Below are 26,335 nucleotides of genomic sequence, written 5' to 3'. Positions count from 1 at the left end.
GCATTCCTTAGGGACCATTCCCTCCGGGACACCCTGATCCACTCCTCCATCACCCCCAACACCTCATCCCCTTCCCATGGCACCTTCCCATGCAATCACAGAAGGTGCAACACCTGCCCCTTTACCTCCCCCTTCCTCACCGTCCAAGGGCCCAAACACTCCTTTCAAGTGAAGCAGCACTTCACTTGCACCTCCTTCAATTTGGTCTACTGCATTTGCTGCTCCCAATGTGGTCTCCTCTACATTGGAGAGACCAAACGCAGACTGGGTGACCGCTTTGTGGAACACCTTCTGTCTGTCCGCAAGCATGACCCAGACCTCCCTGTTGCTCTCCATTTCAACACACCATCCTGCTCTCATGCCACATATCTTCCCTTGGCCTGCTGCAATGTTCCAGTGAAGCTCAACGCAAACTGGAGGAACAGCACCTCATCTTCTGATTAGGCACTTTACGGCCTTCCGGACTTAACATTGAGTTCAACAACTTCAGACCATGAACTCTCTCCTCCATCCTTACCCCCTTTTTCTAATCCCCTTTTTTCTACATTCATTTTTATTTTTTATCCACTTATTTTTATTTTTATTCATTTATCTGTGTTTTTATTGCTTTTTTATCCCTCCTTCTATCCCATTTTCTATCCTTTTTTTCCCCTACCACCACTTCCTCGCCCCACCCCATCCCCTACAGGGCCATCTGTTACTTGTTCCATGTTGTTCTTTCACACAATGCTACCCTTGTTCTGCTATTGTCACATTATGCTTCCTTACCTTTATGCCACTATCAGCACCATTTTTTAGCACTAACCACTACCATTAACACTCTCTTTGTCCTTCAGTTCATGACATCTTTGTCAATCCCACCTATCGCTGGTCGTCTATCCAGCTCCACTTCTCCACCCCCCCTTAGTATAAATTTCATCACATTTCCACTTCTCTTCAACTCTGAAAAAGGGTCATACGGACTCGAAATGTTAACTCTTTTTCTTTCTCCACAGGTGCTGCCAGACCTGCTGAGTTTTTCCAGCATTTTCTGTTCTTGTTTCAGCAATTCTGGATATTAACACTGGGACTGTGAAGAGGGATGAGACCTGTCCAATGCCTTAGCCATCAGTGCCAGGAGTGAGTCAAGTGCTGATTGCTGTCAACAAACTCTGACATGTTGACATTGAAACTCATATCCAATTGTTAGCACATATTTGAAATCTGTGAGATTCTCATGGTAGGGGTGGTGGTGGGTGCAGCAGGCCTCCTACTGAGCTAGCAATTAGAAGGAGCAGTAGATTAGGAAGCAGAAGGCAGGTGTTATAAACAGTAATAATACATGCACAGAAAACATATGGGTATAATAAAATGGTTGCGTTTAGTTCTAGGTGCTTTTGAGAAGGGGGATTTGAAGGTGTAGGGCAAAGGGTTGATATGTATTTATAGTAGTTGAACTACTGATGTTCATAAATACGGTGTATTGTGTTTAATCCATGAATTGTTTAGGTGGAAGTTCTGTCAATCAAAGATTAACTGCATCTCACCAACCATTTCTTCCTCCTCCCCGCAATGTTTGACTCTACGTCTTTTGGTTCTCTAGCTCCCAACTGTTGAAACCTAACACCATAATGCTACTGTGATAAAAAATCCTCTAAACAGGCAAATTCATTCTTGATGGATCATTGTCACTGGGCTCTATGTGTGCCTTGGCCAGGTTTTGTTCATAAATTTTCAGATCAGTGCGTAAGGTACTGGTGCGGGTGAGTAATGTACATTTTATAGTGTTTAGTTAACAGGTGGCTCTCCTGTACAGTCTTGTTTATGTAATTCTGGATTAGCATTAACAGAGGGCAATCCTTTTCCATAGCTTTATGCCCAGTTGTAATATTTTTTATAATTATTTACCCTCCTGATTATGCCAATAAAAACTATGACAAACAAGAGATTTATAGCATTTCAGCTAAATACCATATCATGTGGTATAGATCCCAGGCCAAACCCTGATTTTTTTCCCCAGTTTAATCATGAACTATAACAATAGCATTGACTGCAACCTTAAACATTAATCCTGACACTGTCCTTAAGGCTAAGCTTGACATTAACTCTGACTTCTGTATTAGACCTGACCAACCATCACGTTCACATGAACACCCCTCTTTCACATTGCTATCATGCTCCCTGTGTACAGCTAAATAATAGAATCTGCAGTGGGGCATCTTACAGACTGATCCGTTAGACTTACGAACTTAAGAACTAGGAGGAGTAGGCCACTCGGCCCCTCGAGCCTGCTCTGCCATTCAATAAGATCATGGCTAATCTGAATGTAACCTCAACCTTACATTCCTGCCTACCCTGATAACCTTTCGTCCACTTGCTTATCAAGAATCTATCTACCTCTGCCTTAAAAATATTAAAGACTCTGCTTCCACTACCTTTTGAGGAAAAAAGTCATGACCCTCTGAGAGAAAATAATTCTCCTCATCTCTGTCTTAAATGGGTGACCCCTTATTTTTAAAATAGTGGCCTCTAGGCTGGAATTTTACGTGCCACAATCAGATGTGTGGCCGGCCTGAACTTGCGCGAGAAAACTTTGAGCGTGCGTCCTGACATCATCAATATTACGGTTGGTGGACGCGCATGGCAGTCAGAAGCACGCCCGCTGACAATTAAAGTGGCAATTAACATAATTAAAAAGACAACTAAATGAAATTATACGCGGCCCGTGTGATTTAGCAGTCGGTGCATGGGCCACACTGGCAGGCGGCCATCACGTTTTTAATTGTTTCTCAATCTAGGGCGTGATGAGAGTCGATTGGAGCTATGCCAATGTGGGTAGTTAGGAATTTAGGTGAGAGTTTGTTGTTGGTTTATTCCTGATAGTTCATAGATATCTCTGTGTTTTCTGAAGGGCTCTTTTGCTTACAAGTTTTTTTTGAGGACTCTTTGGCTTTCAAACTTTCTTGGGGGAGGTTTCCAAGTGCACCCTTCAGTGCAGGACACAGTGCCGTTTGCATTTCTGAAAATGGGGACTGTATACTCGACTGGTGGGTCCTCCTCTGAAGAGGTTGAGAAGGCCAGAAGGGAGAGGAGGCCAGGTGTTCACAGGCAGCATCCCAGACAGCGACCTGTGGGAAGAGAGGTGCAGCCATATGGGGTGCAGGGCCAGCAGGAAGTGTCCACAGAAGATGGCACTATCCTGCATCCAGAGTCTACAGGCAGTGCGCCAGCTACCTCAATATGTCTGAGGTCCAGTGCTGAAGGAGGCTCCATCCCTCTCGGGAAATTGTTACCTCCATATGCCAGATGATTGGGCCGGAGATTACATCAATAGGTGTCCACCCTATGCCAGTGGCTCTAAAGGTTACAGTGGTCCTCAACTTTTTCACTTCCGGTTCTTTTCAGGGATCAGTGGGGGATCTGGGTGGCGTGTCCCAATCTGCTGCCCACAGCCGTGTCAATCTGGTCACTGATGCTCTCTTCAGATGAGTCAGTAACTTCATTCATTTCCGGATCAATGAAGCCAGCCAGGCTGAGCGAGCCAGAGGCTTCACAGCAATTGCTGGGTTCTCCCGCATCTGGGGTGCCTTAGACTGCACACGTGGCCATCAAGCAGCCAGCGGGTAAGTCGGGCACCTTCGTGAACAGAAAGGAGTTCTGCTCCATGAATGTTCAGATAGTTTGCAATCGCAAGACACAGATTCTGCAAGTCTGTGCAAGGTACCCTGGCAGATCCCATGATGCCTGCATCCTGTGACAGTCCCAGGTGCCAAGGCTGTTCATGGCTCCAGCTCTGTTGGATGGTTGGCTCCTGGGTGACAAAAGATATCCCTTGAACAGGTGCCTCATGACACCACTCCAGAAGCAGAGGAGAGGTACAATAGAAGTCATGCCTCCACAAGGGCGGCAATTGACAGGACTACTGGGCTGCTGAAGATGAGGTTCAGATGCCTGAACCAATCGGGGGAGCACTGTAATATCCTTCAGAGCGCGTGTCGCTTATAGTTGTTGTCTGCGGCACTGTGCGCAATCTGAGTCTGTCAAGGGGGGACCCATTGGAGGATGAAGACAGCAAGGCAGCTCCACAGGCTACAGAGGATGACTCAAGTGATTGTTCTGATTAGGAGCCGGGTAGCCCAGGGTGCAGAGGTGGATGCAGACGTGGGGAACCTTCAGGGAGGCAGGGACACCTGGGACACCTTGATTATCTGTACATTCAGCTAGGCATCGAAGGCATGGCTTGAAACTTAGGCCAAGGGTGGAACCTCCTTACTGAACATTCCTGATGAGGTCATCCTCTAACCCCAATGTCAAATCACAACTTCTGAAATAAAGTTTGCAGCCCCTTCTGTCTATCACAAGCCACTCCCATGCCCAGTAGCTATGAAAAACATAGAGCACACTCAGGCCATGAAGGAAAAAGTAATATTCATATCTTGGTAATGGTGACACAAAATGAACATCTAACAGTTATCAAATGAAATAATCTCACCCGCGACAACCCCCTCTTGTGCTTACAGTGCCTTAAACTTACATTTGCCACTGCTGCGCCTTGGTGCCAGCAGCCCCCCCCACAAAGACCTCACTGGCAGTGGCATTGGAGGCAGCCTGCTGACTCTGTTGTCCTGTCGGCCCTGATGACTTTAGTGGCTGTCTTCTGGCTGGCGGAGCCTGTGTGATGCTGCCTGGTAGGGTGCATCCAGCACCATGATTGAGCACTCCTCAGCCATCGCAGCCTCATCAGATGCGACAGTCACTGGCGGAGGGTTGGAGGAGCTGCTGCCATTGTCCATAGCAACCTGAAAGGAACCCGCAGAGAAGACAAGCAGCTCGCTCACCAGCGTGAGGTCGGTCTGAACCTCCCTGCTCACCGCAGATGGACGGGCACCTAGCAGATAGACTAGGTGCCTCATTCATCTCTCACACTGGCAGTGACCTCCTGAAGTCATAGCCGGTGTGTGAGGGTTTGCAGGTCTGACTGAAACCCCAGAAACCCCTGATTCTGTTCCTGGAGGTGCCACTCTATGAAAGCCACCACTCTCTCTATGAAGGAGGCGGTACGCTTGGAGCTCCAGGTCAACGCAGTGCTCACACTCCTCATGGACTCCTCCATGGCAGACCATGGGACATAGATCCTCAGGGATCTCTATCAGATCTCCCTGCACATCCTGCTGGACATCCAGCATCTGCCACCTGATTGACAATTCCAGAGGCTCATCGTCTGCCGTCTGCAACAATCCTCTGACTGCCAGTGTCCTGGGCACTCTCTGCCTCTGCCAGCTCCTCATGTGAATGTGCAGTGCTCTCCTCACTGTGTACTGCCATCTGAGCTATTGGTCTAATGGCCACCAACGTACATATGTCTCTGCTGGTGTCTGATTCCAAGAGAGGATGTGACGCAGGTGGATCTGTCTGTGGGTCCTCCTCAGGTATTAAGGTGGGGTCCTTGGGGTCTCTGCAGCCCCTTGAAGATGGTGCACCTGAGGGAGGAAGAGAATATATCAATAGTATCAATCATCACATAGTCAATGTGCATGCAAGATGGGCTGCTGAGAACATGGACAACTGCCTCAAAGAGGCATTGTGATTGGACAGTCAGTGGGGACTCTTGGTTAGAACTTGCCATTTGTAATGAGACAACCCTATATTTATTGCACTCTCCGCCAGTCTCGTTCCTGTCCACTGGACTTCTCCCTTCCTCCGAGACTCCTGACTCCCCATGACCTGTGGACCTTGCTATGTGATGGCACTCGAGCTCCAGGGTGTCCATCTCTTATTTGTTGAGGATTATGAGGTTGGCCACCCCACCGTCTGTTTGCGTTCGCTCAACAGTGTTGTGGCTTCTCTTCTCCTGAACAGGCAGAAGAGAATTCATTAGTCCACTCTCTACATGCAGCACAATTTCAGGGTGGCCCACCCCCATGAGAACTAGGTTGCAATGCACGTCAAATTAGCACTCCCCATCCTTTGAAGCATCCAAGGCAAGAGGCCAGACCTCCCAGTCTTGGCTAGCGCAGGTTTCAGTGTCATTTGGCACACAGACTCTTTCAACCTTGAGCGCCACGAGGAGCGGCCACCCCTTAACCCATCTATACACAGTTCCATGCCCAAAGGGAGGTGGTGGCATAGTGGTATTGTCACGTTGGGTGGCTCATAATTGGCTATCTAGTGTGAAATCGCATTTCTTCCCTGATGGGTAAAGACAACCCACCCATTCCAAGTATTAGTCTAGTAAACCTTATCTGACTGCTTTCAATGCACTTACATCCTTCCTTAACTAAGGAGACCAATACTGTACAGAATACTCCAGATGTGGTCTCACAATGCCCTGTATAACTGAAGCATAACTGCCCTACTTTTGTATTCAATTCCTCTCAGAATAAATGATAACATTCTATTAGCTTTCTGAATTACTTGCTGTACCTATATATTAACCTTTCGCGATTCATGAACTAGGATACCCAAATCCCTCTGCATTTCAGAGCTCTGCAATCTCTCGCCATTTGGATAATATGCTTCTTTTTTATTCTTACTGTCAAAATGGATAATTTCACATTTTCCCACATTATAGTCCAATTGCCAGATCTTTACCCACTCACCTAACCTATCTATATCCCTTTGTAGCCTCCTTATGTCCTCTTCAAAACTTACTTTCCTACCTATCTTTATGTCAACAGCAAATTTAGCAACCATACCTTTGGCCCCTTCATGCAAGTTCATGCAAGCTTTTACAATATAAATTGTAAAAAGTTGAGACCCCAGCACTGATCCCTGTGGCAAACCGCTCGTTTCACCTTGCCAACCAGAAAATGACCCATTTATGCCAATTTTTTTCCAGTTGGCTAACCAATCTTCTATCCATGACAATAAGTTACTCTCTACACTCGCTGCAACAATCTTTGATGTGGCACCGTATCAAATACCTTCTGGAAATCTAAGTACAGCACTTCCACCAGTTTTCCTTTATCCACTGCACATGTTACTTCTTCAAAGAACTACAATAAGCTGGTTAAACATAATTTCCCTTTCACAAACCATGTTGGCGCTACCTGGTTACCTTGAAAATTTCCAAGTGCCCTGCTATAACATTTTTAAAGATAGCTTCTAACATTTTTTATATGGCAAATGTTAAGCTAACAGGCTAGTAGTTTCCTGCTTTCTGTCTCTCTCCCTTTTTGAATAAAGGAGTTGCTATTTTCCAATCTAATGGAACCTTCCCTGAATCTAGAGAATTTTGGAAAATTAAAACCAACACATCAGCTATCTCATTACTCACTTCTTTTAAGACCCTAGGATGAAGTTCAACAGGAACCCATGGACTTGTCAGCCCACAGCTCCAAAGGTTTTCTAAGCACCATTTCTCTGGTGACTGCAATTTTCCCAAGTTCCTCTCTTCCTTTTATGTCCCGATTTACAGCCATTTCTGGGATGCTACTTGTATTCTCTATAGTGAGGGCGGACACAAATTACTTGTTCAATCCATCTTCCATCTCCTTATTTTCCATTATTAATTCCCCAGACTCACTTTCTATAGGATCTACACTCACTTTGTTAATTTTTTTCTTTTTGAAATATCTATTGGAACTCTTACTATCTGTTTTTGTATTTCTAGCTAGTTTTCTCTTGTACTCTAATTTTCACCTCCTGATCAATAAATAGAGGGGGGGGGGAGGGTTCTGGAAAGGGGATACGTAGGCTTACAACGCAAAAGGATATGGCAGCCTTGCAGGGCAGCTCTTTAGGTAATGATACCCAGAGTGTGACAGGGAGGGACGGAGTGTACAAACATAAAAAAAAAAAGCAGCAAATAGGGTCAAAGGGGGAAAAAATGGTAAAAAGGCAAAATTAATGGCCCTTTACTTAAATGTTTGTAGTATTCAGAACAAAATAAACAAATTAATAGCACAAATAGAGGTTAATGGGTATGATCTCATAGCCATTATGGAGACATGGTTACAAGGAGATGAAAACTGGGAACTAAATGTTCAGGGGTATGTGACTTTTTGAAAGGACAGGCAGGAAGGAAAGGGTGGTGGAGTAGCTTTGTTACTATGAGATGGAATAAGTATGATAGCAAGAAATGATCTTTGATCGGAAGATGTAGAATCCATATGGGTAGAGGTAAGAAATAACAAGGGGAAGAAGACACTGGTGAGAGTAATCTATAGGCCCTCTGACAGAAGCTATACTGTAGGATAGAGAATAAATCAGGAGATAATGAGGGCATGTAAAAAAAGGCAGTATGTTAATCATGGGTGACTGTAATCTTCATGTAGATTGGGAAAATCAAATTGGCAGAGGTAAACATGAGTAAGAATTCATAGAGTATAATCGGGACAGTTTCCTAGAACAATATGTTATGGATCCAATCAGGGATCAGGCTATTTTGGATCTGGTAATGTGTAATGAGGCAGGTTTAATAAATGATCTCAGAATAAAAGATTCCCTAGGAAACAGTGACGATAACATGGTGCAATTTAGCATTCAGTTTGAGAGTGAGAAACTTGGGTCGGAAACAACTGTGCTAAACTTAAATAAGGGTAATTACAAAGGAATGAGGGCAGAGTTGGATGGAATGGACTGGGAAATGAGTTCAGCAGAAAAGATGGTTGATGAACAATGGCAGACTTTTAAGAAAATAGTTCATACTCACAACAATATATCCCAATGACGAAGAAGGATTGTATGAAGGGGATAAATCAATCATAGTTAAGCAAGGAAGTTAAGAGTTGTATCAAATTGAAAGAAAAAACATATAATTTGGCAAATATTAGTGGTAAGCCTGAGGATTGGCAAAGTTTTAAAAACCAACAGAAGGTGACCAAAAAAATAATAAAGAGGGAGGAAAATAAACTTTGAGGGCAAACTAGCAAGTAGTATAAAAATGGACAGTAAGAACTTCTTTAAATATATACAAAGGAAGGGAGAGGCCAGTCAATTTAGGCTCCTTGGAGAATGAGGCTGGGGAAATAATAATGGGGAACCAGGAAATGGCAGAGGAGTTGAATAAATACTTTGCATCAGTCTTCATGGTAGAAGACACTAATAGCATTCTAAAAAATACTAAATAATCAAGGGGCAAAAGAGGGGAAGGAAATACATACAATAATTATCACTAGAGAAAAAGTACTAAGGAAACTAGCGGGGCTAAAGGCCAATAAGTCACCTGGACCTGATGTGTTGCATCCTAGGATACCAAAGGAAATAGCAGCAGGGATAATGGATGCATTGGTAGTAATCTTCCAAGAATCCTTAGATTCTGGAAAAGTCCCAGATGATTGGAAAACTGCCAATGTAACACCCTTATTCAAAAAGGGAGGGAGACAAAAACAGGTAACTATAGGCCAGTTAGCTTAACATCCATCATTGGGAAAATGTTAGAGTCTATTATAAAGGATGTAGTAGCAGAGCATTTAGAAAATAATAATATAATCAAGCAGAGTCAGCATGGCTTCATGAAGGGGAAATTATGCCTGACAAATTTATTAGAAATCTTTGTGGAACTAACAAGCAGGATAGATAAAGGGGAACCAGTAGATGTAATATGTTTGGGTTTCCAAAAAGCGTTCGATAAGGTACCGCACATAAGGCTACTTAATAAGATAAGAGTCCATGGTGTTGGGGGTAGTATATTAGCATGGATAGAGGATTGGCTAATTAATAGAAGACAGAGAGTTGGGATAGGGGGGCATTTTCAGGATGGCAACCTGTAACTAGTGGAGTGTCAGAAGGATCAGTACTGGGTCCACACTTATTTACAGTATGTATTAATGACTTGGATGAGGGAAGTGAATGTACTATCGCCAAGTTTGCGGATGACGCAAAAAAGGTGGGAAGGCAAGTGGTGAGGATGACACAAAGAGTCTACAGAGGGATATAGAGGTTAAGTGAGTGGGCAAAAACTTGACAGATGGAATACAATGTTGGAAAATATAAGGTTATGCACTTTGGCAGGAAGAATAGAGGAGCTGAATATTACTTAAATGGAGAAAGACTGAAGAAAGCTGCAGCGGGGATTTGGGGGTCCTCGTGCATGAATCCAAAAACGCTAGCATACAAGTTCAGCAGGTAATAGGGAAGGCAAATGGAATATTGGCCTTTATTTCAAAGGGAATGCAGTATAAAAATAGGAAGTCTTGCTAAAACTATACAAGACACTAGTTAGACGACACCTAGAATACTATGAACAGTTTTGGTCCCCTTATCTAAGGAAAGATGCACTGGCACTGGGGGCAGTCCAGAGAAGATGCACTAGGTTGATCCTGGGGACGGAGTGATTTTCCTATGAGGAGAGGTTGAGTAGGTTGGGCCTATACTCATTGGAGTTTAGAAGAATGAGAAGCGACCTTATTGAAACATATAAGATTACTAGGGTGCTTGACAGGGTGGATGCTGAGAGCTTGTATCCCATTGTGGGGGAATCTCGGACCAGAGGGTATAATCCTAGAGTAAGGGGTTGTCCATTTAAAACAGAGATGAGGAGGAATTTCTGCTCTCAGAGGATTGTTAATCTGTGGAATTCTTTACCACAGAGGGCTGTAGAGGTTGGGTTGTTAAGTATATTCAAGGTTGAGATAGACAGATTTTTAATCAGCAATGGAATCAAGGGTTATGGGGAAAAGGCAGGAAAGTGGAGTTGAGGATTATCAGATCAGCCATGATCTCATTGAATGGCAGAGCAGACTCGATGTGCCGAATAGCCTACTTCTGCTCCTATATCTTATGATTTTATGGTATTAACCTTTTAGTCATGCTTTGCTGTTTTATATATTCTGTCCAATCTTCCAACCTACCACCCACCTTTGCACAATTAAATGCTTTTTCCTAAGTTTCATGCTATCTTTAACCTTTTTAGTTAACCACGGATGGTGGGTCTTCCTTTTGGAATTTTTCTTTCTTGTTGGAATATATGTATTCTGAGTATTCTGTTATATCCCCTTAATTGTCTGCCACTGCATCTCTATTGACCTATCCCTTAACCTAATCTGCCAGTTCACTTTAGCTAGCTCTGCTTTCATGCCCTCACAAGTGCCCTATTTAAGTTTGAAATACTAGTCTTGGACCCACTCTTCTTTCCCTCAAACTGTATGTAAAATTCAATCATATTATGATCGCTGCTACCGAGGGGCACCTTCACTATGAGGTCATCAATTAATTATTTCTCATTACACAATACCAGGTCTTATATAGCCTGCTCTCTAGTTTGTTGCAGAACATGCTTTTCTTAGAAACTGTCCTGAAAACATTCTATGAAGTCCTCATCTGGGTTACCTTTGCCCTTCTGATTTTTCCAGTCTATATATAGATTAAAACCCCCATGATTATCGCTGTACCTGTCTGACAAACTCCTATTTCTCCTCTATATTTCATCATACTGTATAGTTACAATTAGGGGACCTGTACACTACTCCCACAAGTGACTTCTTGCCTTTATTATTTCTCATCTCTACCCAAACCACTTCTATATCTTGGTTTCCTGAACTTAGGTCATCCCTCTCTATTGTGCTAATACCATCATTAATTAACAGAGCCAAGCAGCAACATGGCACAGTGGTTAGCGCTGCTGCCTCACAGCTCCAGCGACCCAGGTTTGATCCTCACCTCAGATGTCTGTCTCTGTGGAGTTTGCATGTTCTCCCTGTGTCTGCACGGGCTTCCACCAGGTGCACCAGTTTCCTCCCACTGTCCTAAGTCGTGCTGGTTAGGTGGATTGGCTACGGGTAAATTAACCCAGTGTGAGTGTGCGTATGAGTGATGGACTGATGTCCTGTCCTGGGTGTACCCTGCCTAGTGCCCATTGCCTGTTGGGATAGGCTCTGACTTCCCATGATCCTGAATTGGATGAAGCATTTCTGGAAAAGTGAGTGATGTGTGAATTAACAGAGCCGCCCTTCCACCTTTTCCTGTCCTCCTGTCCTCCCCAAATGTCATGTATCCTTCAATATTCAGGTCCCAATCGATGTCATCGTGTAGTCATGTCTCTATAATGGCTATCAGATTGCACTTATTTATTCCTATCTGAGCTATCAGTTTATCTGTTTTGTTTCAAATGCTACATGCATTTAGATACAGAGTCTTTAGTTTGTCCCTTTTATTATTTTTGTGACATCTAGCCTTATCTTCTGATTTACTCTTAGGTTTGTTTTCTCTATCCCTTCCTGTCACATTCTGTTTACCGTTTCCCATATTAATACCATTCTCTCTTACCTTGTCTTTACTTTTTGATTTACCACACCTTCCTAAATTTGATCCCTTGCCCTCACTTCTACTTCCCTACTAATTCATAATGCTAGAACAACAGCCCCAGCATGGTTTAGGTGTAAACCATCCCAATGGTATGGCCCCCACTTTCTCCAGTACTGACGCCAGTGCCCCATGAACCTGAACCCACTTCTCTGACACCAGTCTTTGAGCCACACATTAATTTCTCTAATCTTATTTTCCCTATGCCAATTTGCACATGGCTCAGATAATAATCCAGAGATTATTACCTTTGAGGTTCTACTTCTTAATTTTTTTAATTCATTCATTGGATGTGGGCTTCGCTGGCTGGGCCAGCATTTATTGCCCATCCCTAGTTGCCCTTGAGAAGATGGTGGTGAGCTGCCTTCTTGAAATGCTGCAGTCCATGTGATGTATGTACACCAACAGTGCTGTTAGGAAGGAAGTTCCAGGATTTTGACCCAGCGACAGTGAGGGAACCGCAATATATTTCCAAGTCAGGGTGGTGAATGACTTGAAGGGGATCTTCAGGTGGTGGTGTTCCCATCTCTCAGCTGCCCTTGTCCTTCTATGTGGCAGTGGGCGTGAATTTGCAGGTGCTGTCTAAGGGGCCTTGGTGAATTCTTGCAGTGCATCTTATAGATGGTATACATTGCTGCTACTGTTCATCGGTGGTGGAGGGAGTGAATGTTTTGTGGATGGGGTGCCAATCAAGTGGACTGCTTTGTCCTCGACAGTGTCGAGCTTCTTCAGTGTTGTGGGAGCTGCACTCATCCAGGCAAGTGGAGAGTATTCCATCACACACCTGACTTGTGCCTTGTAGATGGTGGACAGGCTTTGGGGAGTCACGAGGTAAGTTACCCATCAAAGGATTCCTAGCCTCTGACCTGCTGTTGTAGCCACAGTATTTATATGGCTAGTCCAGTTCAGTTTCTGGTCAATGGTAATTCCCAGAATGTTGATAGTTGGGGATTCAGTGATGGGAATGCCATTGAATGTCAAGGGGTGTGTTTAGATTCTCTCTTGTTGGAGATGGTCATTGGCTGGCACTTGTGTGGTGCGACTGTTACTTGCTACTTGTCAGTCCAAGCCTGGGTATTGTCAAAGTCTTGCTGTATTTGGGCATGGATTGCTTCAGTATCTGAGAAGTCGCAAATGATGCTGAACATTGTTTAATCAGCAGCGAACATCCCCACTTCTGACCTTATGATGGAAGGAAGGTCATTGATGAAGCAGTTGAAGATGGTTGGGCTGAGGACACTACCCAGCGGAACTCCTGCAGTGATGTCCTGGAGCCGAGATGACTGACCTCCAACAACTACAACCATCTTCCTTTGTGCTAGGTATGACTCTAACCAGTGGAGAGTTTTCCTTCTGATTCCCATTGACTCCAGTTTTGCTAGGGCTCTTTGATGCCACACGTGATCAAATGCTGCCTTGATGTCAAGGGCAGTCACTCTCACCTCACCTCGGGAGTTCAGCTCTTTTGTCCATGTTTGAACCAAGGCTATAATGAGGTCAGCAGTTGAGTGGCCCTGGCGGAACCTAAACTGGGCATCAGTGAGCAGGTTATTGCTGAGCAAGTGCTGCTTAATATTGTTGATGATCCCTTCCATTACTTTACTGATGATCGAGAGTAGACTGATTGGGTGATAATTGGCCGGGTTGGATTTGTTCTGCTTTTTATGTACAGGACATACCTTGGCAATTATCCACATAGCCGGGTAGATGCCAGTTTGGTAGCTGTGCTTGAACAACTTGGCTAGGGGCACGGCAAGTTCTGGAGGACAAATCTTCAGTACTATTGCCGGAATATTGTCAGGGCCCATAGCCTTTGCACTATCCAGTGCCTTTATCCGTTTCCTGATATCACATGGAGTGAATCGAATTGGTTGAAGACTGGCATCTGTGATGCTGGGGACCTCCGGAAGAGGTCAAGATGGATCACCCACTTGGCACTTCTGGCTGAAGATTGTAGCAAATGCTTCAGCCTTATCTTTTGCACTGATGTGCTGGGCTGCCCCATCATTGAGGATGGGGATAGCTCATCATACTGAGTATGCAGAAACCTCTTCCTTGTCCTGCCTATGTCGTTGGTACCTACATGGACCATGACTTTTGGATCCTTCCCGTCCCACTGTAAGTTCCTCTCCAGCCCTGAGCAGGTGTCCTGAAACCTGGCACCAGGCAGGCAACACAGCCTCCTGAACTCTTGTTCTTTGCTGCAGAGAACAGTGTCAATCCTCCTCACTATACCGTCCCCTACAACCACTACATTCTTTTTTGCTCCCCCCATTTGAATGGCTTCCTGTACAACAGTGCCATGGTCAGTTAACTTATCCACCGTGCAGCCCCCACTCTCATCCAAACAAACCGAAAGAACGTCAAACCTGTTGAACAATGCAGAGGCTAAGGCTCCTGCACTCCTACCCTCTGGGCTCTCCTACCTGGCTCAGTTGCACACTCCTGTTCCCTGACCACCTTCAAAATCAGAAGACCCTATCCTAATATATGAGACCACCTCCTGGCACAAAGTGTCCAGGTAACTTACCCTTTCCTGATTTGTTGCTGTGTCTGCCACTTGGCCTCCAGCTGAATGACCCTGTGCTGAAGTTTCTCAAGCCACAAACACTGTCTGCAGACCTGTTTTCCCTGGATCACACTGGCATGACACAGTCGAGATACATTACCTGTCCTGCCATCCTTAATGTTTTAATTATCTGCTTAATTATATTATTCAATTACTTATTTTCCTTTTACGCATTTTATTAACCTTACCACAAGTTCCTTTACTATTTTAAACCTTAGGAATAGAATAGACCTTAACCACCTGCCAGATACTCACCAAATAGCTAGCTTCTTCCCCTGCAGTAAAACAAGATCCAATTTCTACAGGGGGAAAGAGTTAGAAAAAGCAGTGGAGCATGACCTCCCCCAAACTCCCCCACACACCCAACGCCCAGTGCTCTGTTCAAGTCACATTCCAGTCTTGTTTCTGTGTGTTTAAGTTTCAACACTTTTTGCTCACAAAGTTGCTGAAAGTGCGAGTTGACAGTGTGTGCCACAGAGGATTTGGAACATTGCTGAACAATAGACAAACAGAGTCTTCCTTAACCAATGAAATTAATCTTTTGAGAAATACACAGAAAAAGGACTGAGATGAAGGGTGAATTTGAATGGGTGAATTCAATGTCAAATCAGGTACAAAACAAAATAATGAGAGGGAAAGAAAGATTGGATTAAGAAAAGAGATGGAATTGAAGAGTAAGAGAAAAACAATGCAAATTTAAAATTTGGCCATTTTAAGATCTCCAACAGCAGCTCTCAACCTGAAGGCATGATTCTCCACATTCCTAATTGTTCACTTTCTGTTGAGAGGTTGGATAGACTTGGGTTGTTTTCGTTGGAGCAGAGAAGACTGAGGGGCGACCTGATCGAGGTGTACAAGATTATGAGGGGCATGGACAGGGTGGATAGGGAGCAGCTGTTCCCATTAGTTGAAGGGTCAGCCATGAGGGAACATAAGTTCAAGGTGAGGGGCACGAGGTTTAGGGAGGGATGTGAGGAAAAACTTTTTTACTCAGAGGGTGGTGACGGTCTGGAATGCACTGCCTGGGAGGGTGGTGGAGGCGGGTTGCCTCACATCCTTTAAAAAGTACCTGGATGAGCGCTTGGCACATCATAACATTCAAGGCTATGGGCCAAGTGCTGGTAAATGGGATTAGGTAGGTAGGTCAGGTGTTTCTCACGTGTCGGTGCAGACTCGATGGGCCGAAGGGCACCTTCTGCACTGTGATTCTGTGATTCTGGACAAGAAGTTTTGATTAGCAGCCATTAACAATTAACATGCTGTTTAAAAAAGAACTGTTATTTACTAGACTTAACTTTCTGTGGCATGTTTAAAGGGCAATTAATGGGCAAATGCAACCACTTCATGAAAATCATGGGGAGGTTAAGGACAAGATGCTGTTTTTCTGGCAATTTGCAATTCATGTGGCAAGTCTTCCTTGCCACAAAGTTGCTGGCAGGTTTTCACATTAACAGACGGTCATGTTATTCACATGCTGTTAATTTTTTCAGCAATTTCTGGGCTATTGTTTCCTTTGCCTTCTCAATACAGAAACTTGAGCTCCGGGTTGCGGAACTTGAACAGCAGTTGGAGTCACTGTGGTGTATCCGCAAGGCTGCAGATTACATGGACAGCACATTTAGAGAGGTGGTCACACCTCAGCTAAGAAGTACTCAGGCAGAGAGGGCCATAGTGTCTAAGAGAAACAGACAGATAGTGCAAGAATCCCCCAAGGCTATCTTGCTCTCTAACCACCTTTCCATTTTGGATACTGGTTAGCGAGATAGTTCCTAGAAGACTGTAGCAAGAGCCAAGTTCATGGCACCACCTGTGGCTCAGCTGCACAAGAAGGGAGGGGAAGAGTGGAAGTGCTATAGTGAATCCCATAGTTAGAGGAGCAGACAGGCATTCCTGCGGCCATTGACGTGACTCCAGGATAGTATGTTGCCTCCCTGGTGCCAGGGTCAAGGGTGTCACGGAGCAGCGGCAGGACATTCATTTGGGGGAGGGCGAGCAGCCAGAAGTCGTGGTCCACATTGGGACCAATGATATAGGCAGGAAAAGGGACGAGGTCCTAAAAGCAGATTTTAGGGAGTTAGGAAGGAAATTGAAAAGCAGGACCTCAAGAGCAGTAATCTCAGGATTACTCCCAGTGCCATGTGCCAGTGAGCATAAGAAAAGGGAGATTGAGCAGTTCAATACCTGGCTGGAGAAATGGAGTAAGAGGGAGGGCTTTAGGTTTCTGAGGCATTGGGACTGGTTCTGGGGCAGGTGGGACAAGAAGGATGGGTTACATCTTAACAGGACTGGGACTAATGTTCCTGTGGGGAGGTTTGCTCATACTGTTGGGAAGGGTTTAAACCAGATTGGCTGGGGGATGGTAACCTGAGGGGAAATTGAGAGAGGAGAGGAGAAAACTGGCAGTGAGAAATAGTGAAGTATTAAATGATAAGGAGGATGTATCAGAAAGTAGTTTCAAGGTAAATAGAATGCATGGAGAGTTTGATAGAACTAGAGTAGGCCACAGTAAGTCATTAGATGAGGTCGGAGCAAGGGGAAATGTTAAAAAGCCTAAATCAGGATTAATGTGCATGTACGTGAATGCGCTGAGTGTGGTTAATAGGATTGGTGAACTACAGGCACAGGTTGACAAAATGGAAATATGATACTATTGTTATAACAGGGACTTGGCTCAAAGAAGGGCAGGACTGGGCGTTAAATATTCCTGGGTACAAGTTAGTTAGGAGAGACAGGAAAGGAAGAAAAGGGATTGGGGAGTGGGTTGTGGCAGTGTTGATTAAGGATGGTATTACGGTACTGGAGTGAGAGGATGTTCTAGAGGAGTCATGAATGGAATCTCTCTGACTAGAGGCAAAGAATGAAAAAGGTGCAATAACATTAATCGGTGTAGTATATAAACCACCAGCTAGTGGAAGGGATGTAGAGAAACAAATTTGCAAAAAAAATTACAGAGATGTGTAAGAATTGTAGAACAATTATAATGGGGCACTTCAATTATCCAAATATAGACTGGGATAGGAATAGGGCAAAGGGCCAAGAAGGGCGAGAGCTCCTGAAGTGTGTTCAAGATCATTTTCTGCAACAGGGTATTTCCAGTCCAACAAGAGGGCAGGCACTGTTGGACCTGGTTCGGGGGAATGAATAGGGCCAAGTGGATCAAGTAACAGTGGGAGAGCATTTAGGGGACAGTAACCATTGTATCATAGGATTTAGGTTGGCCTTGGAGAAGGACAAGGAACAATCCAGAGCAGTGATAATTAATTGGGGGAAAGCCAACTTCAATGGGATGAGGATGCATCTGAGTTGAGTGAGTTGGGGTCAAGTGTGGCGGAAAAAATGGTGGCTGAACAATGTGCTACAGATAGTATTACAAGCAATGTCAAGGTATATTCCCTTGAAGGGGAAAGGTGGGACAAATAAATCTAGAACACCTTAGACGATGAGAGAAATAGCGGTGAAGGTGAAAAGGAAGAAGTGTGCGTATGACAGATGTCAGGTAGAAAATACAATGGAGAATCAGACTGAATATAGAAGGGCCAGAGGGGAAGTGAAAAAACTAATCAGAAAAGCAAGGAGGGAGCATGAAAAGAGACTAACAGCAAACATAAAAGAGACTCCCAAGGTCTCCTATAAGCATGTAAATAATAAAAGGGTGGTAAAAGAAAAGGTAGGGCCAATTAGGGATAAAAGAGGAGACTTGCATGTGGAGGCAGGAGAAGTAGTGGAACTATTAAATAAGTGCTTTGCATCTGTCTTCACAAAGGAAGAGGATGTTAACCAGGCTAAGGTGAGAGAGGAGGTAACTGATACACTCAAGAAGGAGGAAGTATTAGAAAGGCTACCTTTACTTAAAATTGATAATGTGCTAGGACCGGATAAGATGTATCCAAACAAACTGAGGGAAGTGAGAGTGGAAATTTCAGAGGCACTGGCGATAATCTTCCAGTCTTCCTTAGACACAGGGCTTGTGCTGGAGGATTGGAGAATTACGAATGTTACACCCTTGTTCAAAAAGGGGTGCAAGGATAATCCTGGCAACTATAGACCAGACAGTTTGACATCAGTGGTAGGGAAACTTCTGGAAACTATAGTTCGGGATAAAATCAATAGTTACTTAGACAGATGCGGGATAATTAAGGAAAGCCAGCATGGATTCATTAAGGGAAATCATGTCTAACTAACTTGCTGGAGTTTTTTTGAGGTGGTAACAGAGAACGTTGATAAGGGCAATACTGTTGATGTGGTGTATATGAATTTTCAAAAGGCATTTGATACAGTGCCACACAATAGACTTGTGAGTAAAATTCTAGCTCATGGAATAAAAGGGAAAGTGGGCACTGGGATAAGAAATAGGCTGAGTGACAGGAAACAGAGAGTAGTGATAAATGATTGTTTTTCAGATTGGAGGAAGGTCTGTAGTGTAGTTCCCCAGGGGTCAGTGTTGGGACCCTTGCTCTTCTTGATATATATTAATGACCTCCACTGTGGTATTATTTCAAAATTTGAGGATGATACTAAGATTGGAAGCATTGTCAACTGTGATGAGGGTAGTCTTGAACTTCAAAAGGACATAGGCATATTGGTGGATTGGGCAGACAAATAGCAGATGAAGTTCAATGCAGAGAAGTGGGAGGTGATTCATTTTGGCAGGAATATGTGGACAGACAGTATAAAATAAAGGGAGAAACTCTAAAGGAGGTGAAGGAACAATGGGACCTTGGTGTATATGTACATAAGTCATTGAAGGTGGCAGGGCACATTGAGAGAGCAGTTAATAAAGCATATGGTATCTTAGGTTTTATTGATAGGGGCATTGGGAACAAGAGTAAGGTGGTCATGTTAAATTTCTGTAAGACACTAGTTAGGTCTCATCTGGAGTAGCGCATCCAGTTCTGTGCGCCATGCTTGAGGAAGGATGTGAAGGCATTGGAGAGAGTACAGAGGAGATTCACAAGAATGATTCTAGAGGTAAAGAACTGTAACTATGAGAATAGATTGGTGAGGTTGTTCACATATTCCTGCCAAAATGAATTACCTCCCACTTCTCTGCATTGAACTTCATCTGCTACTCTCCCTTCTCCTAACTATGCTTCAGTTCTGCCGAAGGGCCATGAAGGCTCGAAACGTTAAGTGATTTCTTCTCCGCCGATGCTGCCAGACCTGCTGAGTTTTTCCAGGTAATTCTGTTTTTGTTCATCTGCTACTTGTCTGCCCAATCCACCAATATGTTTTCCTTGGAGAAAAGAAGGCTGAGAGGAGACTTGATAGAGGTATTCAAGACCCTGAGGGATATGGACAGGGTAAATAGTGAGAAACTGTCCCCACTCAAGAGCACATCAAGAACTAGAGGCACAGATTCAAAATAATGGTCAAAAGAAGTAGAAATAAGGTGAGGAAAAATTTGTTCACCCAGAGGGTGGTTGGAGTCTGGAACAAGCTTCCTGAGGGGGTGGTGGAGGCAGGTTTGATCGAGGTATTCAAAAGGGAATTGGATTGCTATCTGAAAAGAAATAATGTGCAAGGTTACGGGGATAAGGCAGGGCAGTGGGGTTAGGTGTAATGCTCTTTCAGTGAGCCACTCAATGGGCTGTATGGCCTCCTTCAGTGCTGTAAAGATTCTGTGATTCTGTAATACAAAATATTGTAAAGTAGAATTAGAGAGTGAAACAGGGCCACAGACATATTTTGCACTTTCAGAATGAGCTTTTTATATTGCTACTTATTTGGAATTGGCATCTGAATCAGAAGTATTGGGATTAGTTGCCAGATGAGCAGAGTGCCTGTTCTGAATATTGGGTTGGCATTTGCTGAGGATTACTGCCTCTGGTGGGCATAAGTGGGTAAAAGCTGGGTGGGGTCCTTAAGCCTTCATTGTGGCCCACATGATAGCCTGAAGGTAGAAGCCATGAGGAAGGCAAATGGAAGCCATTTCAGCTACTTTTTCCTTGTAAGTGGCTGAAGAATCTCATGTGCGAGGCTTGTGTGTGACCTGCTCTAGAGCAGAACAAAACAGTTGGACTGAGACACATGCTTGAAAAGAATTTGAGACTAATGTGTAACTGGTTGTGTTGTGCACCAGGATTGGTTTATTTTTCAACTGACTGCTGACAGAATACAAAGCTACCGCTGATCAATTGAATAAGATTGTGTGGCGTGGAATGGCTAAGTCACCACCTCATCTGTGATCACTCACAGCATCCACCCTGTCAAAAGACATAGGCTGTGAAATTTATTTACGCAGCACTGCTTCTAATGTTGCTACACAGCCTTACCTTGATTCCCGGGGCATGGGCAACTACTTGCATGGCTCACACGATATTCAGCTGCATCCCCATGTGTGCCTGAGCATGTGGAAATGGTGGTACCCTGACATCACATAGTCCAATTAGCGATGTGATGTCAGGTAACTAAAATTTGCCTTGGCAACATCTACTTTGTCCACACTTAAAAGAAAGGGCATGAAACAGCAAAGTGGGCCATACAATAGTGTCCTTTAAAGGCCTAGGCATCATGATTGCAGCTATAATTTATGGAACTTCTTCTATTGGAAAGTGTCAGAAAATACTCTGGAGTGTTTTTGGAAGTGTTTTAGTGCATTTGTCAGAGTGTTAGCACCTGCTCACAGGAACGGCAGGTGAGTAGGTGACCTGTCCACAAAAACACTACAACAGATATGGAGGGGGCAGCAGTGGCAGTGCCTCTGGGTCTGCAGAATACCAAGGGGTGGAGCAGAGGCTGTGGAGAGGACAACTTCTGTGCGATGTCCTCTGCCAAGATGGAGTTGGGCTTCTCCATGCTCCTTGACAGTGTCAGGAAGTTGTCTGCCAGGCAAGCCAATAATGCACCCAGCTTCTTGGTCTGCATGCCCATTCAACACTCTCCAGTATGCCACCTCATCAATGTCCCCATCTGAATTCTCTGCATCAGAACTCATCGGCCACCTCTCCATCTGGTAACTTGGCACACAAACTATGCTATATCCCTGGTCTGCTTGCAGGCCATTCATGCCCAGTGAATCACCATGTGCTGATCCCAACTTCATGTGCAATCACATTGACTGATCTGGTGGCTGCTTGTATCAGATCTATAGGTGGGCAGGTGTCTTAAAACAAGAAATCAGACGGGAATGTTGGTGTGAGGGAAGGGAGATTGGGTGGGAAGCAAGCGATTACATCATCAGCAGCTTGTTCATCATGCCAAAAAGTAGATTCAGTGTCTGCTGGAATTTGGGAAGGGACATGAGGAAGGAAGGGGGACAATCTTTAATGTTCTCAATGATGTCAGATGATGTGGGCCCTGTCGCAGCTGACTCCATGATACAGAGAACCATCTCCTCGGTCGGGCTCAGCAGATGCAGGTGCTTTTATCTCCCACTGACTCTGCTCTGTTTGCTTCCATTGTGTGCCACCTTGTCCCCCATGAGAGAGGACAGAGTGTCAGTAGTTGTGCTGCATGTGTTTGGATGATGTGCCTTCCATAGCTGAATAGCTGGATGTATGTGGAGGCAGTGAGAGCTGGGTTTGAAGCTGGCAGTATTAGTAGGTGTGAGGGTAAGGTGAGTATCTGGATACAAAAATTTGTCAGTGTTCCAAGCCTGTAACATTCTGAAATATGTCTGAAGTGATTTAATCAACAGTCAAAACACTTGAGGGGATTGCTTACAGTAACCTTCCCTAACAAAATAAAGAATATCCTCCTATGGCATTTCTAACCGTAGTTGAGGAATTTAGAGATAAAAACATAAAACTGTGGATGCTGGAAATCCAAAACAAAAACAGAAACCGAAATACCTGGAAAAACTCAGCAGGTCTGGCAGCATCTGCGGAGAAGAGTACAGTTGATGTTTCGAGTCCTCATGACCCTTCAACAGAACTAAGTAAAATTAGGAAAGGGGTGAAATATAAGCTGGTTTAAGGAGGGGGGGGTGGTTTGTTGGGACAAGCAGCCAGTGATAGGAGGAGATAACCAAAAGCTGTCACAGACAAAAGAAATAAGAGGCGTCGAAGGTGGTGATATTATCTAAAGGAATGTGCTAATTAAGAGTATAAGACAGGACAGATAAGGTACAGATAGCTCTAGTGGGGGTGGGGGAATACTAAAAGGTAGAAATAAACAATGGTGGAAATATAATTAAAATTAGTGGAAATAGGTGGGAACAGAAAAAATCTATATAAATTATTGGAAAAAACAAAAAGGAGGGGGAAGAAATGGGAAGGGGGTGGGGATGGAGGAGAGAGTTCAAGATCTAAAATTGTTGAACTCAATATTCAGTCCGGAAGGCTGTAAAGTGCCTAGTCGGAAGATGAGGTGCTGTTCCTCCAGTTTGCGTTGAGCTTCACTGGAACAATGTAGCAAGCCAAGGACAGACATGTGGGCAAGAGAGCAGGGTGGAGTGTTGAAATGAAGACCTCCCTGTCGCTTGCCATTTCAACACTCCACCCTGCTCTCTTGCCCACATGTCTGTCCTTGGCTTGCTACATTGTTCCAGTGAAGCTCAACGCAAACTGGAGGAACAGCACCTCATCTTCCGACTAGGCACTTTACAGCCTTCCGGACTGAATATTGAGTTCAACAATTTTAGATCTTGAACTCTCTCCTCCATCCCCACCCCCTTCCCATTTCTTCCCCCTCCTTTTTGTCTTTTCCAATAATTTATATAGATTTTTTCTGTTCCCAACTATTTCCACTCATTTTAAATGTATTTCCACCATTGTTTATTTCTACCTTTTAGTATTCCCCACCCCCACTAGAGCTATCTGTACCTTATCTGTCCTGTCTTATACTCATAATTAGCATGTTCCTTTAGATAATATCACCACCTTCGACACCTCTTATTTCTTTTGTCTGTGACAGCTTTTGGTTATCTCCTCCTATCACTGGCTGCTTGTCCCAACAAACCCACCCCCACCCTTAAACCGGCTTATATTTCACCCCTTTCCTAATTTTACTTAGTTCTGTTGAAGGGTCATGAGGACTCGAAACATCAACTGTACTCCCGCCAATGCTGCCAGACCTGCTGAGTTTTTCCACGTATTTCTGTTTCTGTTTTTGTCTTGAGGAATTTAGGTTCTTTCCCAATTCAGGAATCTAAGCCAGTGAATAAGCAAAATGAAAACCACAATGAAAAATTGCATATATTTTAAAAATGTAGGGGCAGTATTTCCTCCCCAAGTTGCACCGGGGTGCAGAACAGATAGAGGGAATTCTGAAGGCCCTAGGAAGTCTTTCATTTTGATTTAAGGTATTGTGAAACTCTGTCCCTGACAAGATGTAACTGAGACATACCAATATTACCAATGTCACTTGTACAACTGGTCAGAAGCACAAGTCTGTTATAAGGTCGATTTTTATAACCTTTTAGGCTTGAGCACTGTAGTACAGCTATTTTTACAGTGGGGCTGCTGGAAGGGGTCAGATTTTAGGTATTCTTCATGAGGTTTTCTAAGCAATATTTGTTGTTCTTTTCCCAGGTGTGTCCCTGACCTTGGACCGTATCAAATGGCAGCAAGAATAATATTGAGCTATCATCTGGCTCCTACTGTCCCAATGTCCTTACCCTCTGGATATAGTGAGTCTGTACCCCAGGAAACTAAAACTGACAATGGTAGTGATTCTGGTAACAACAATAACAGTTGCCAATTCAATGAGGAGTTCAAATACATCTTATTGCCAGTGTCCTATGGAATTGTATGTGTGGTGGGCCTCGTTCTCAATGCCATTGCACTGTGGATGTTCCTGTGCAAGATGCGACCATGGAATGCAACTATAACCTATATGTTTAACTTGGCCCTGTCAGACCTTCTATATGTGCTATCTCTGCCACTCCTCACATATTACTATGCCAATCAGAATGATTGGCCATTCGGTGTGGTCCTGTGTAAGTTAACCCGCTTCATTTTCTATGCCAACCTCTACTCCAGCATCCTTTTTCTTACCTGCATCAGTGTGCACAGGTTCATGGGTGTGTACTGTCCCTTCCGATCACTCAGGTGGATTCAAATGAAGCAGGCCTGGGTTGTGTGCATGCTGGTCTGGGCAGCAGTCATCATCTGCCTCATTCCCAATTTGCTTTTTGTCACAACAAGCAGTCGGAGCGATGACCTACTTTGTCATGACACAACTCGTAGGGAAGATTTTCCCCAATACGTTTTATACAGTTCTGTAACCATGGTGATTCTATTTTTCATACCCTTCCTCATCATCATCTTCTGTTATAGCTTAATGACCAGAAAGTTGAACAAGACCCTGGTGTCTGACTCCAACAGATCTTCATCCAATAGCAAAAAAAAATCGATTAAATTGATCATCGTTGTGTTGTTTGTCTTTTCCCTGTGTTTTGTACCTTTCCACATCACAAGGACAATGTACTATACCTTCAGGGTACTCAATAAAAGCTGTTATGCACTTAACATCGTGAACTTCACGTATAAAATCACAAGACCGCTGGCCAGTGTCAACAGCTGCATTGACCCAATTTTATACTTCCTGGCTGGAGGCAATTATCGAAGAAAACTTATGCATGCCGTGATGAGGAGAAAAGGTTGTGTTCGGCGAACGGTATCAAACATAGGCAGCAAAATGAATGAACAATCAGTGCTTGGCACTAGTGGTGCCTTTTCTGTTACTCAGGGTCAGAAGTGAGGCTGACTCAGACACAAACATCAAGGAAATACCTTCTTTACTCCAATGACCATCAGAAAGGCTCACAATGATTCATTCAGGAACTAAATTAAAGTTTCTCTTTTGATGTAGAGCAATGTGTTCTGGGTATCACTGATGTTCAGAGTAAGCTTGGCCCGAACCAAACCTTGCCAACTGAAGTGACCAAAGACAATCATAAGAAGATAATAAATTGTATGGCTAAGTAATGCAATTCAGTGCAAATAGATCCCTACTTCAAACTCCTAAGGCAGCACCTTCCAAACCTGCAAACTCTAGCACCCAGAAAGACAAGGGCAGCAGATGCAAGGGAACACCACTACTTGCAAGTTCCCCTTCAAGCGACACACAATCCTGTCTTGGGGCTATATCGTCATTCATACACTGTTGCTGGGTGAAAATCCTGGAACTCCTTCCCTAACAGCAATGTGGATCTACCGACACCACAGGACTGCAGCATTCAAGAAAGCAGCTCGCCACCACCATCTCAAGGGAAATTAGGGTGGATGACAAATGCTGGCCTTGCCATGGACATTCACATCCTATCAATGAATAATTAAAAATAAACAGTTTCTTACATTCCTCCGTAGTGTTGTCCAACTGTTGTTAAGGCTAAAATGTGAGCAGGTTAAGCTAGGAGCATGGCTTAGGGGAAAATTCAAAAAGTAATTGAATGGAAGCAATTTTTTTCAGCTATTGCGTCACTTCAAAATTCAACTTTTATAGGGGATACATTTATTTCAACATGTTAGGCAGGATTTTCTGTGTTGGGTTGGGAACCCGATGTTGGCATCAAATGTAGGTCCTGACCAGGTGCATGTTGGAAGCAGCAATCTGATAAGTGATTATTGCAGGATTTCCCAATTACTGGCCAGAGGTTGCACT

The 26,335-nt window shown here is 44.1% G+C and overlaps 1 protein-coding gene across 1 annotated transcript; it reads left to right on the top strand.

Annotated features, from left to right (window-relative positions):
* Window positions 1–24,337: 24,337 nt before the first annotated feature.
* LOC144683198 (P2Y purinoceptor 4-like) lies at window positions 24,338–25,971 on the top strand. The gene has a single exon (XM_078546157.1). The coding sequence runs from the start codon at window positions 24,338–24,340 to the stop codon at window positions 25,430–25,432; it is 1,095 nt and encodes a 364-aa protein (XP_078402283.1). The 3' UTR covers window positions 25,433–25,971.
* Window positions 25,972–26,335: the final 364 nt, after the last annotated feature.

Source organism: Cetorhinus maximus, chromosome 8 (genome assembly GCF_964194155.1).
Source record: "Cetorhinus maximus chromosome 8, sCetMax3.hap1.1, whole genome shotgun sequence".
Classification (NCBI taxonomy): domain Eukaryota; kingdom Metazoa; phylum Chordata; class Chondrichthyes; order Lamniformes; family Cetorhinidae; genus Cetorhinus; species Cetorhinus maximus.
The sequence above is the reverse complement of the archived record's forward strand: the minus strand, read 5'-3'. Positions and strand labels throughout refer to the sequence as shown.